This window comes from Magnolia sinica, chromosome 6, assembly GCF_029962835.1.
Source record: "Magnolia sinica isolate HGM2019 chromosome 6, MsV1, whole genome shotgun sequence".
In the NCBI taxonomy this organism is placed as follows: domain Eukaryota; kingdom Viridiplantae; phylum Streptophyta; class Magnoliopsida; order Magnoliales; family Magnoliaceae; genus Magnolia; species Magnolia sinica.
Genome location: NC_080578.1, coordinates 7,710,292 through 7,721,938, shown reverse-complemented (window position 1 = coordinate 7,721,938; position 11,647 = coordinate 7,710,292). Strand labels below are relative to the sequence as shown.

Genomic DNA, 11,647 nt, shown 5'->3' with positions numbered 1-11,647 from the left:
TTCAGGAAAAAAAAAAAAAAAAAGATACTCCAGCAGACTGTGATGGATGATACGCACTCACTTAGAAGTTACTAAGAATTAGTATAGGTTGCGTAAAATTAATTCAAATTGAACGGCCGAAGTTCTGGGTCCACTTTAGAGCATCATGAACAAAAATAAAAAAATTTTAAAAATTTTTTAAAAAAATTCTTAATATTCTATCATCTAGTATTAGATTGGTAGCAGTGTGTACTGAAGGATTTGAAGTGAGAAATATCCAAAGGTTCTATTTCAACCAATAGGACTCTATCTTTAGCAATTATGGGAAAGTTAATAAGAGGGTGAGATGTAGCATTGTATGAGTAATAAAAAGTGGATAAAAAGATCTTCAAAGATTTGGAGCACTTTTTACGGGTGTATAACTTGCATAAGTTTAGTTCTGTGTCAGTGGATGGTTGACAGAGTGTTGTAGTCAATATACAAAAAACGAGGTCAAACTATTTAAGATATGAAAGGCGACCAAAGATAACTGATACAAAACCTTGATTGATAAAATGAAGTAAACGATTAAGAGGCGTTCAGAAGTAAAACCATCGTAAAAAGAAACGTGCTATAAGAATGATCTAAAAAATATAAGAATCTATAAAAGCTTTTGGACTGTAGTAGCCATTGCAGTAATAGAAGAAGGATTTGAAGGAAAAAGCTACATTAAGAATCTATAAATAATAGAGGAATGTGACAGATTAAAAAATAATACAATAAAATCAATCTAACCAATAACTATCAATTAAATTTATCAATTTATCTTTTATCTTAGCTTATCCTAAAAACAACAGTAACTCTTAACTATTATATCTAGATGTAAGCTAGGTCTTCGCTTATACGATTGGATTTATTCTTTATCCAATATCAAGCGGTTCTTTCATAAGATGCATTCTTGTAGTTGTTTGAAGTGACCGATTATAAGTTTTTCATTTTATTCAATTTGCATTGGTATTCTAAAAGTTTTTTCTTGTGAAAGGCACAAAATAATCCAATTTCGAAGGAAGAACCTCACCTTTAGAATATGATCACAAACATTTATATTGGACGCATCTACTTATTTTGAATCGAGCCCCTGTATTGATTCTGGTACTCTTGCATAACTAAAAAGAACCAAGCAGCCAACACAACCAACAAGTGTTGACGAATCAGAGGTTATGATTGCTTAACCAATCTCATTTTGGGATTTTACTTAGCAACAGTATTCCACAATTTATAGCCATTTTAGTTTGAGTTAATCTATGCCACATATACAGTTTTAGATTGCATGTGTATCAAGCATCATACACTGCCAGAGTATCAAATAACTAACCATTTCATTTTTGTGTTTTGCTAACTTTCACACGTCAATGGAGTTAGATGGTTTCTCCCCTTCAGGGATATGAGTAATTCATTCCTAACTTTGACTTGGATCTCTGTAAATTATAGACGTTAAACTGGAAAAAGAGGAACGGCTCACATTCGATTGGATTGAAAATCACTATGATCGATTGGTTAGAGTTGTCCAATCAATACCACATGCGGGCATCAAGTAGCCCAACTGTGTAGATAATCTGGCCCATAAATCAGAGCCGTCCACGCATCAGATGGTCCCTATATGTATGATAATCATAGACAAAATAAAAGAATTACCAACACTCCACATTCAACATAAACTTGGCCTTCCCAACTCACATAAAAGCCTGATATTTGGGCCATGTGATCTGCACACCTGGCCCACCTGATGAACAGCTCAGATGTCCCACAAACCGGCCTTTTCATGCATGGGGCACGCAGGTGTTTGGTGTTTGGTGTTTGGTATTCACCCTCAAGACTCATAACTGAATTTTGCAATGCAATTCCACAAGATAGACTATAAATGTTCAAAGATGTTGGTGACAATGGTTCCCAAAATTTCCTACCAATAGTGTTATTCCAAAACCCAAAAACTACACAAACTCACCTAAACAATTTTTATTTTAAAAAAAAAAAAAAAAACAGTCTACACATTTTCTTCAATCTTGTTAATTTTTCTACACTGATTTTCATACTAAAATAACTTTTTACACAAACAACCCTATAATCCCCACAAGAAAAAAGAAGACGAAAAAAAAAGAAGGTTTTTTCATATATTTTCACCCTCATTTGTAACTCAGTAACCAGATTTGGACAGAAATCGGGCTCTTACGTTGCTTGAATGCAGTCCATGCCCGACGATCACTCACATGTGTTTTTACTAGTAATATCTTCAATGGCTGAAGTTCCACACCCGTGTTGTGAAGTCTAGCTAAAGCCGCTCAGAGACTCACAGTGAGTTGAAGCAATGTCCAAGTGACATTCTACAACATGTTGTTTCCCCTGCTTGAGATGCATCTTAAAGGTCATTGATAGCAGCGAATGGTCACCGCCTTACCATAGTTCTAAAAGAGGAATGATGTATGATCTGTGCATACGGTGTTAAGATATCTGATCTGTGCATATGGTGGGCCCCAAGATGAAGATTGACTTGAAGGTTAGGCTGTTACACTCATCAGGAGTGCCACTCGATAAGTTGAATGGTTGGCGGGTCTGGTTGAGACCAACCATTGCTTTCATATGGGGTAAGCTTGGTTGATGATGAGTGACCACCCTGACTTTTGTGCCAGGCAATGTTCATGGTGGGGCCCACCTTATGCATGCAGTTTGGATGCCCCAAACACCTGCAACATCATGACTAGAGCTAAATTGCACGCGATAGTTTTGTGGCTGCTCCTGATTACCTGATGTGTGTGAAGCTTTCAATTTGGATGTCACTGTCGTCCTCTTCGACAAGGAAATCTTCAGGGTGAACTCTAGCATCTGTAAAATGCAGAGCCCTCCGGAGCTTCCGATGGTCGAAGACTTCGACTTCAACCAGGAAAATAGAGCTGATGGGGCGATGATCTGAAAGGCTCAGTTCAGCCTGCCTGTAAGAAAGTTGTTTGATGCCCTTTCCTAACCAGAGTATTCGATCACACCTACATGACAACAGAAACTACAGTCACCAATATGTATGTAAATAAAGAAAATTGGCTAAAAGGCAGCAAAGAATCCATTTCCCAACTCTAGTTTCATCTGTCAGCTTGTCGAGGTTATTAAAAACAATGCCATCTACATGGATTGCAGGTTTATATGACACTTTAATCAGCTTCCAACAATATGGGATTAGTGCAGATTCCTTACAAAAAACAAAATCCCTTGGTAAACAGTCATTAGTACATCTTGATCAGGTAGTCAGTTTATATGAGTGGGACCCATGTTTCAGTGGTCCAGACCGTACATCTGATGGGACCCAACATGCCCCAAAAATCTCCCAGATTGGAACATCCTAGACTCCAAGATTATGCCATTTTCAGATGAATTTGGACTGCTATTGTACTTTGTAGCTGTCAATTTACAAGCCACAAATTGAAAGGTTGGGATTTTCCCATCGAGGAGGTCTTTTGGGTGTGATCCAAACAGTGAGGCCGAATGGACCGATGTTATGGATCCCTGAAACATGGGCTCTGCTCATACAAACTGAGAACTGAAGAAGTATGCTGTGCACATCTGCATGTCAAGGATCATAAAATTCCTCCAAAACCCAAATCTAGTCTTGTCTGGAAATGTGCTACACACAACAGATTCAAAATTTACCATGCTGGAGATCTCTTCTTTTCGCCCTCTTTTGGGTTTTCTCCAACATACCGATCAGAGTTGAATTCATACTTATAAGTCGGCGGGAATTCAATCACACCTTCCTTCCAACCATCAAATACGCGCCCACTTCGCAGCTCTTTGGATAACTGCGACATCCCCCGATAAAACAATCAAATAATTTTATTACCATAAATTACTTGGAATGTGACAGAACATAAATATTGAAAATCTATTGCGAATGCTAACACTCAACAAAATACTCTTTTATGATTTGCAACATCAACATGAAGTGCTAGAAATATTACCTGATCACTGTTGATAAGTTCATCCCATTGTCTCCCAGCGACAAGCTTCCTTACATCAGCGTCCATCATATTCAGACGGTAATTCAGATCCCCAAACCAGAATATCTGGCTGCGCACATTCAAAGAAAGACAATCATGCATTTCATTCCACGCATCGAATTTCAATCATTAATCTTTTTAAAATGGAAAAGTCCAAATTGTGTTTTCCTTAGCATTTGAATTGAAGATACGGGCAGCTCCAAAATGCAGTTACGCTATTTTCAAGTTTGGACTTGAAAGAAGTGTAACTACTTCCTGATTAAGATGATTTCCTCTTGAACTAAAACAATCATTCTCAATCGGAGTCACTTGTGCAGCCAAACACAGCCTAAATATTTTCCATAAGAGGAGAAAAGAGAAGCCGAACGTTCTTGTCGCAAAGTGTTACAATGACTAGAAAAACAAATTGCAAGCTTCCTTACTACAGCCATTTCAGATTCTTGATTATTTCTGGAATAAATGAAAATGAGTATAGAGACGAAGCTTACTCATGTGATGAAATAGTCTGTGGTTGATCAGCATCATATAGAGAAGGAAATCGGGTACGGCGTATGATTTCGAACACATCAGAGTTACGCTTCTGTTCATCCCCATACTTGTGACCAGATGTGAGATGAGAGCAAACAAAGCATAACCGTGTTTGGAACAAAGACATGCTGACAGAAACGGATCCCTGCATTATCAGATATATTAGTCAGACATCTAGTAGCATCTATGATAAATTTTCTCATTTGGGAAATCGAAAGAAAGGTTTATTCTCGTTCGACCCAACAATGATACTGGTGGGTCCCATATTTGATCTGGTGAGCCACGTCAATTGATGGGCCATGCCCCAATAACTCCTGTGCTAGATGATCTGAACCATCTTTATATTGGGCTGAATCAGTATAGACAGTTAGGATCATCCAATGGGGAAGATATTTTGGGCATCTCCCATCCACCACTTGATCCACCATATGAACGATAAGGCGGACCCTGATGTACAGCTTATTGGGCTGACCACATGCACAATCACCATAAAAAACATAGCATTTTTAGGGTGCGACTTGAGAGGGATGGCAAGACCTTGTTTCCCATGTAGCCCATGAGTCCAACTCCAACTGGAGAAACCTTCAAGTTGTTTATATGCCTCCTCAACCTTTTACGAACCCAAAGCGATACATAGATCCCGACCATTTGCTTGCTGACAATGCGAACATATCTATCTTGGAGCTTCTCACATTCTCCATCAGCTCCATCCTCACATTTACCCACAACATTTTCAGAATACAAATCAGCTTCCTCGTCGGATAAGTTGTCAGAAACATCAGATAACGAATCAATTACTTCCGACTCCTCTTGCTGCTGTGACCAGATAGATTGGAGGTTCCCTGAGCTGCGGTACACCCGTCTCAATCCACCTTCTAATGCTAAATCTTGAGAAGTGGGATTTAGAGGCTTCTCCATCCAATCAAATCCCATCCTCGCAGAACTGCTCCAGACTCTCCTCAACCTTGAGTTAGATGACAAAACGTGTGGCGGTGTGTCTAATGAACATTCAGGCCAGTCTAGTCTACTATCACTGTCAATGCCATAGATTCTCTTTAGCTGGAGCTTCTTTCCCAAGTTGTTTATTTCACCCAAGTGTTTGCTTTCGAAAGAAATGCCATTAGCAAGCCCACTAGGCTTACAGTTCCCTTCAGGAGCAGCTATCTCATCAGCAAGAGCATCAGCAGCTGAAGATGTCCGCATTACAGGAGAGGGAGGGGCACTGTAGCATTTGAATTTTGTTTTCGGCTGCAATGATTTGTTAAGCGTTCTACGAATTATTGCCTCCCATTTCGGGATTGGTCTGTTATCCTCTGCTCCCAAAACGTTTCCAGCATTTAAAGGGACCACTTCTTGGAAGCTGCAAAAAGAGAGGCAGGTGCAATTTCCTTATTATGACTAAAATTCAAGCTTCCTAACTTAAGAAAGCTTCAACATGGGTGCATTCTCACTGGAAATCGGAGACTGTTTTCCATTTTATTGTGGAAATGACTCGCTATGCATGTTGAAAATGTGATTCCCGCCTACTTTCGGGAAAAGAGAAGGAATCCCATATTGAATTTGCGCAGGTATTCCCACCCACAGCCAATGGACTGTGGAAGATTTTTGGAACACAGCATGTCTTCCAATAATTCAAACTCGCATGTCAGACATCATTAAAATAGATGGCAGTGGACATCACTGTTTCATGATATTCCAAGAAATTCAGAGCGTTCCGCGACACAATTACTCACCCAAGAATGTACATGTCTACAGGTTCTTTTGTACACAGCCACTCATCAATATCAACATCATTATGTGGAATTCTTCCAGCAACATTCCATGTGCCAATTGTGACCCTACATACCACAATGGAATATAAACAAACCCAATTCGCTGTACCATCATTCACAAACAACTGAATCATATTCAATAGCATTAAGAGTCAAACCTCACATCCTTTGTGTTTATGTACTGAACGCGTAGAGTTTCTGATTTTCCCCTCCTATGCCTCGACGGGTAGCCTTTTGATGGCAGATAATCCTTTGACATCATTCCTGAACATATCAAACATGTAAAAATTGATAAAGAAGGATGAAAATCAATAAAAGATCAGAAGATGACAGAAAAACATAAGGAAAGAATGATGATGGTCGATATGTATAGACTGAAATTAGGCCTTCCAATCCATAAAGCGCTCAAAACATAAGCTTGAATGAAGAAACGAGGTATCAAATACCACAGTCAGGCTGGTGAAGCAAGACTCAATTTCATATGATTGCCCATGTTTGTGACTTATAGTAATTTTTTCAAATAATAAATCATAAGTTCCATGTTTGAAAAATATGAATTCAACTATCAATTCGTTAGCCGCAACAAGACCACAGATATGAGATTTGGTGTCCATTTTTTAATGATCCATTCTTTTCTAAACAAGTACTAAAAATCAAATTCTTGGAAGTTGTAGTAAACCCACTTCCAACATTGTAAGATGTTCTTACTGCAACAGTCATATTGCTACAAGAACTTTTTCAACTCCAATCCAGTCAAATAGTGGGGGGAAAAAATAACAAACACAATATCAGATAACGATAATACCAAGTTTAAACAATAATACAACTAGCGGGTGTAATTCTAACATGATGAAATTGCCGAATTTTAATCTTACCATTACTAGAAGCTTGATCTGAGCATACAGATTGGCTCCCCTGCATTCTGCGGACATGCATCGTGTCTGTTCTTTTCACATCTTCAACAGAAATTTAAGACAGTAAGAGCAGTTATGGACATAACCCAATTACAATCTCCATACGTCGAAATTGTCAAATAAAAAAGAAATGGAAAAAGAAAAAAGAGTATTACAAGCTTACCGTCATCCTCGCTCTCAGTTTCCGTGTCTGGCTCATCTTCGCTGAATTCATGTACCTTAGGCTTAATGTTTAGCCACTTCTTCATAACAATGGATGGCCAAAAGGTCTAATTACAAATAAAAAGCGCACAATTAAATCAATGAACATCTTAAATTTCAAGACACAAAATCACAAAACAAAAAAAAAAAAAGAACTCATGGGATGTACCTCGGAACGCTTTCCTTTCCTCGCTCTCATGGCCGTTCGATCAAAATCAAGAAACTGATATCAAAATTCAGAAGCCCAAACAACAGGTATAGAGATAGCTGCTCCTAATTACGAGACCAGGCGCAGAAAGCTAATAACCAGTGATCTTGTACTCAAATTGGACGGCCACAGTATTGTTAAATAAGACTTTCAGACCATTATAATAAAAAAAAAAAACACGAACAGTCGACGGTAGGCGTCCCTGAAAGCAAAAGGAAGGTACAAGTGTGCCCAAGACAGTGAAATCCGTTGTGAGACCAAAAGCAAAGGACAGAAAGAGATTGCAGTCAAGCTAATCACATATCAATAACTTCCAGCTGCATACTACTCAATGGTCCTCTCGACGTCAGTTGTAGTTATAAATAAATATATAAATAAAATCTTTGTATGATAATTGGAAATCCAAGACAAACAGACCAGAATTTAAAAACCAAGATGTCTCTTTCATTGTACAAAAAAACTTCAACTAAATGATGCTACAGCCACTTGTTCAGCTCGTGAAGTCATTCATCACAAAAACAACAGCCACAACGAAAAAAAAAAAAAAACAACGACAGCGGTACCCGACTCAATCATACTAGCACAAGCACTAGATAAATTCATCATAAGAACAAAGACCATCAATTTGGGTTGTCCTAACTTTTCCATCAGGACCACACTATGCAAATACATCATTAATTCAAATTTGACCACAACGAAACAAAAACATCCACAGCGATGCCCAATTGGATAAAAACAGCAAGTAACTAGATTAATTCATCGTTAGAACGAAAACTGCCAATTGGGTTTCTCATAATTCATCACAGCCGCACGATGAGTGGTCCCATTGCCGTTCCGAGCGAGTGGGCCGTTGAATACCGAATCACAGCCATGGCTTAAATGCTACTACTTAAACAACGACAGAGACAGCTCATCCATGCTCAGAAGACAAAATCAACGGGTACAGAGCAATGATTACGACCCGGTGGGCCATGCCTGATAAACAAACAGTAGCCGTTAATCATATCATGTGTCTACAGAAGATTTCAGTGACCCACCAAACAAACAAACCGCCACAAAAACAGAATATCTCCGACCAAAGCATCATTGCAATTACCGAACTAAAATGCTACAGAGTCAATGGGGTAATTAAGTAATTTACAAAGATAACCAATGGCAAATGCTAAGACAGCTGGAGACAGTGATAGCAGGGATCTCAAGCTACATTTTTTTTTCTGCAAGTAGGAATAGGGATAAGAGGAGGAAAGAGGAGTTTTATGATCCTCGACCCATAGGATATGCATGGTATCCTCGGGTTTTGTGGTTTGTATAAGTGGGGCCCGTTTCGGGTGATCGAGACCGTTGTTCTTATGGCCAACAGAATGGATGGACCATGACGCTAAAAATAACATCATTATGAGTTTCCTAACTGATCAACGGTCTACGGTAATGGGACAAATTTTGGAGGGATAGGATCTTCCGATGTGGGAGGTTTCCTGAGCATGGCCGATCCACAGAAGGAAACGCCATATCAACGGTCTAGATCAGTGAAAGGTGGACCCCACCTGTACAAAAATGTAAAAGCACGAGGAGAAATGCGCGTCGGTGAGGGCCGTGTAATCCGCGTGGGAGAAAGATGCGCGGCTACGATTAGGGAGTAGGACGCGAATTTCCTGTAATACGAGGAGCAGGAAGCTCGTGCAAGAAAAGAGCTCTGTGGGGCCCAGCGTGATGTCTGTGTTCTATCCAATCCGTCCATCAGATGAGTCAGCTCGTGATAGAAGGTGATCCTGAAAATCATGCACATTAAAAAATTTAAGTGGGCCACACCACAGAAAACAACCAAGAAGGGGACGGGCATCGTCGCAATCTTCTTGGGGCCACCGAATTTTTTCATCAGTCTTTTATTTTTGTTATCTTTCACTCTATGAACGGGTCGGATGGCATATAAACATTGCAATGGGCCTAGGAAAGTTTCAACAGTAGTCCTCCACTTCCCCACCGTTTCCAGTGGTGCGGCCCACTTAAGCTTTGGATCTGCCTGATTTTTACGTACACCATCTACCATAATCCGGATCAACTGATGGACGGAGTGGATATCACACAAACATAACGGTGGGCCACACGGATGCTTTCATTGGACGGTCTAGCGTTAGATTGCGACGTATCGGGGGAATAAATAACGCGGTGAAATGTTCGTAAAGGACAGGCGGAAGAGGCGAAGCTCTGAGTACTAAGGTGTGGCGGTGTGGACCCTGCGCACTATTCGGGGGGGATATGGGATTCCGACCGTGTGTGGTTCAGTCGAGGTCGGCTTCAAGGCGTCTTCGATGGCAGCCATAGAAAGGGAATAACAAGTCAGGGATGTAGACTTCTCTGTGCTTTTTCTTTCTGCCAAGTCCGAGTACGGTCCTCGACCCGAGAACGTGCTCCACGTCCTCGAGCTTTTAGGGTTGTACAACAGTCCAAGGGACACCCAGGTTCCATGAACCGTGTTCCATCTTGTTATGAGGACCGCAGCTGTGCCCCAATGTCCTTTAAAAAAAAAAACTTCTTTTCAGTTGTACGTGGACGGTTGCTATGCTTCTTCTCTTATAACCGTCCATTTACAGGCAGTTGATGACAGCGTTAGAATCCTTGTGTGTAAAGGATTTTTGGGAAATGGCCCATCAGTCCATCGTTTTGGATAAGCGGTACATTGGATGGGATTTGGATTAGGTGCGTCCCAGATCCAGCCACGTGGATGTGGCCCTGACCGTGGGCCACCTCGATATATGTGTTGTATATCTCTCAGGTGGACCATGCAATAGGAATTGAATTCCTACCATTAAAACCTTCTCAGGGCCACTGAGAAGTTTTGGATTAAGTGCTATTAAACATTGCAGAGAAACTTAGGAAGTTTTTATTAGTGGTTGTTCTGTTACTACTGTTTCTTGTGGTGTGGTCCACCTAAGATTTTATCTGTTTCCGTTTTAGAACCATGCCCTAAATGAGCCGGCAAAACAGATGGACCGCTGGATATACAGCATATACATGAAGGTTGCCCACGGTCAGGACCACACCTACCAGGCTGGATCCGGGGTCGCACCTGATCCGCGTTCCATTGGGTAGAAACTGAAAATGTTAGGATCCCCGGACCCAGAATATGTGAAAATACGCGGGTTTACGGTTTATGAAGGTGGGAGCCATAGTTCAAGTATCCAGGCGGACCAGGCCCTTGTCTACTGCAGCCCGTTGCAGGATTTTTCATTCATACCATCGATCTGCTACAAATTCAACGGTTAGAATATTCTAACAAGTAGACTCTTGGGGCATGTCCATCTACCGTGGCAAGCGGATTACCTGGTGACCCCGCTATTAGGGACATCCATGGTAGGCGTTGTGGGGCCCACCTTAATATATGTGTTTTATATCCACACCCTTCATCTGTTTTTCAAACTCATTTTAGGCATCCAAAGCTCAAGTGAACCGCACCAGTGGGTGAGAATAATGACACCCACTATTGAAACCTTCTAAGGGTCCACCATTTTATTTATTTGCCATCCAACATGTTTAAAAGTCATGCAGACTTGGATGAAACGGAAACACGGAATCAGCTTGATTCATGACTTGTGGCCCAAAAAGTTTTAATGGTGGGCATTCAATCGCCATAATTTCCTGTGATGTGATTCACTTCGAGCTTTTGATCTAATTCATTTTGAGGCTCATTCCCAAAAATGAGCTAAAAAAACTGATGAATGACATAGATAAAACACATACGTTATGGTAGGGCCACATTGCCTACCACCAGCAGGTTCACCAGGCACCCGCTTCCTCCGGGGTGAAGCTCAAATAGAGCAATGAACTTGCAAGTTGCAACCATGGGCTTCACTTGCGCCCAAATATATCAAAAGAGCTGCAACCACTGACAAATATATTCTCTTGAAATATTGACAGAATAAGATTACCATATTAATATGATAATAGTTAGAAAATCTAAGCAGATTTTAATCTATTAAAAAATCCTCACAATTTTTAGCTATGTTTTTGTTATTTTATTATTTA

The 11,647-nt window shown here is 40.3% G+C and overlaps 1 protein-coding gene across 4 annotated transcripts; it reads right to left on the bottom strand.

Annotated features, from left to right (window-relative positions):
* Positions 1-1,989: 1,989 nt before the first annotated feature.
* Positions 1,990-8,832, bottom strand: LOC131248143 (type I inositol polyphosphate 5-phosphatase 2). Of its 4 annotated transcripts, none has more exons than XM_058248224.1 (11): positions 7,586-8,832; positions 7,379-7,484; positions 7,177-7,257; positions 6,460-6,565; positions 6,263-6,367; positions 5,067-5,889; positions 4,490-4,674; positions 3,963-4,071; positions 3,655-3,803; positions 2,760-2,996; positions 1,990-2,358 (listed from the first exon to the last, which is right to left on the bottom strand). In XM_058248224.1, exons 1-11 carry the CDS (start codon positions 7,613-7,615, stop codon positions 2,340-2,342), a joined length of 1,950 nt encoding a protein of 649 aa, XP_058104207.1. In that variant the 5' UTR covers positions 7,616-8,832; the 3' UTR covers positions 1,990-2,339. The 4 variants fall into 4 exon arrangements, with proteins under 4 accessions (XP_058104207.1, XP_058104206.1, XP_058104208.1 ...); XM_058248223.1 differs by having other exon boundaries at positions 7,177-7,264; positions 7,380-7,484; XM_058248225.1 differs by lacking the exons at positions 7,379-7,484; positions 7,586-8,832 and adding an exon at positions 6,985-7,051 and having other exon boundaries at positions 7,178-7,262.
* Between the last annotated feature and the right edge of the window lie 2,815 nt (positions 8,833-11,647).

Excerpts from the sequence above, each read along its gene's own strand:
- LOC131248143 (XM_058248223.1), bottom strand. The coding sequence starts at position 7,615 with ATGAGAGCGAGGAAAGGAAAGCGTTCCGAG. Across the intron at positions 5,890-6,262 it reads GTAGACATGTACATTCTTGG|CTTCCAAGAAGTGGTCCCTT; the intron begins GTGAGTAATTGT and ends CTCTTTTTGCAG. Across the intron at positions 4,072-4,489 it reads CAGACTATTTCATCACATGA|CCAGATATTCTGGTTTGGGG; the intron begins GTAAGCTTCGTC and ends GAATGTGCGCAG.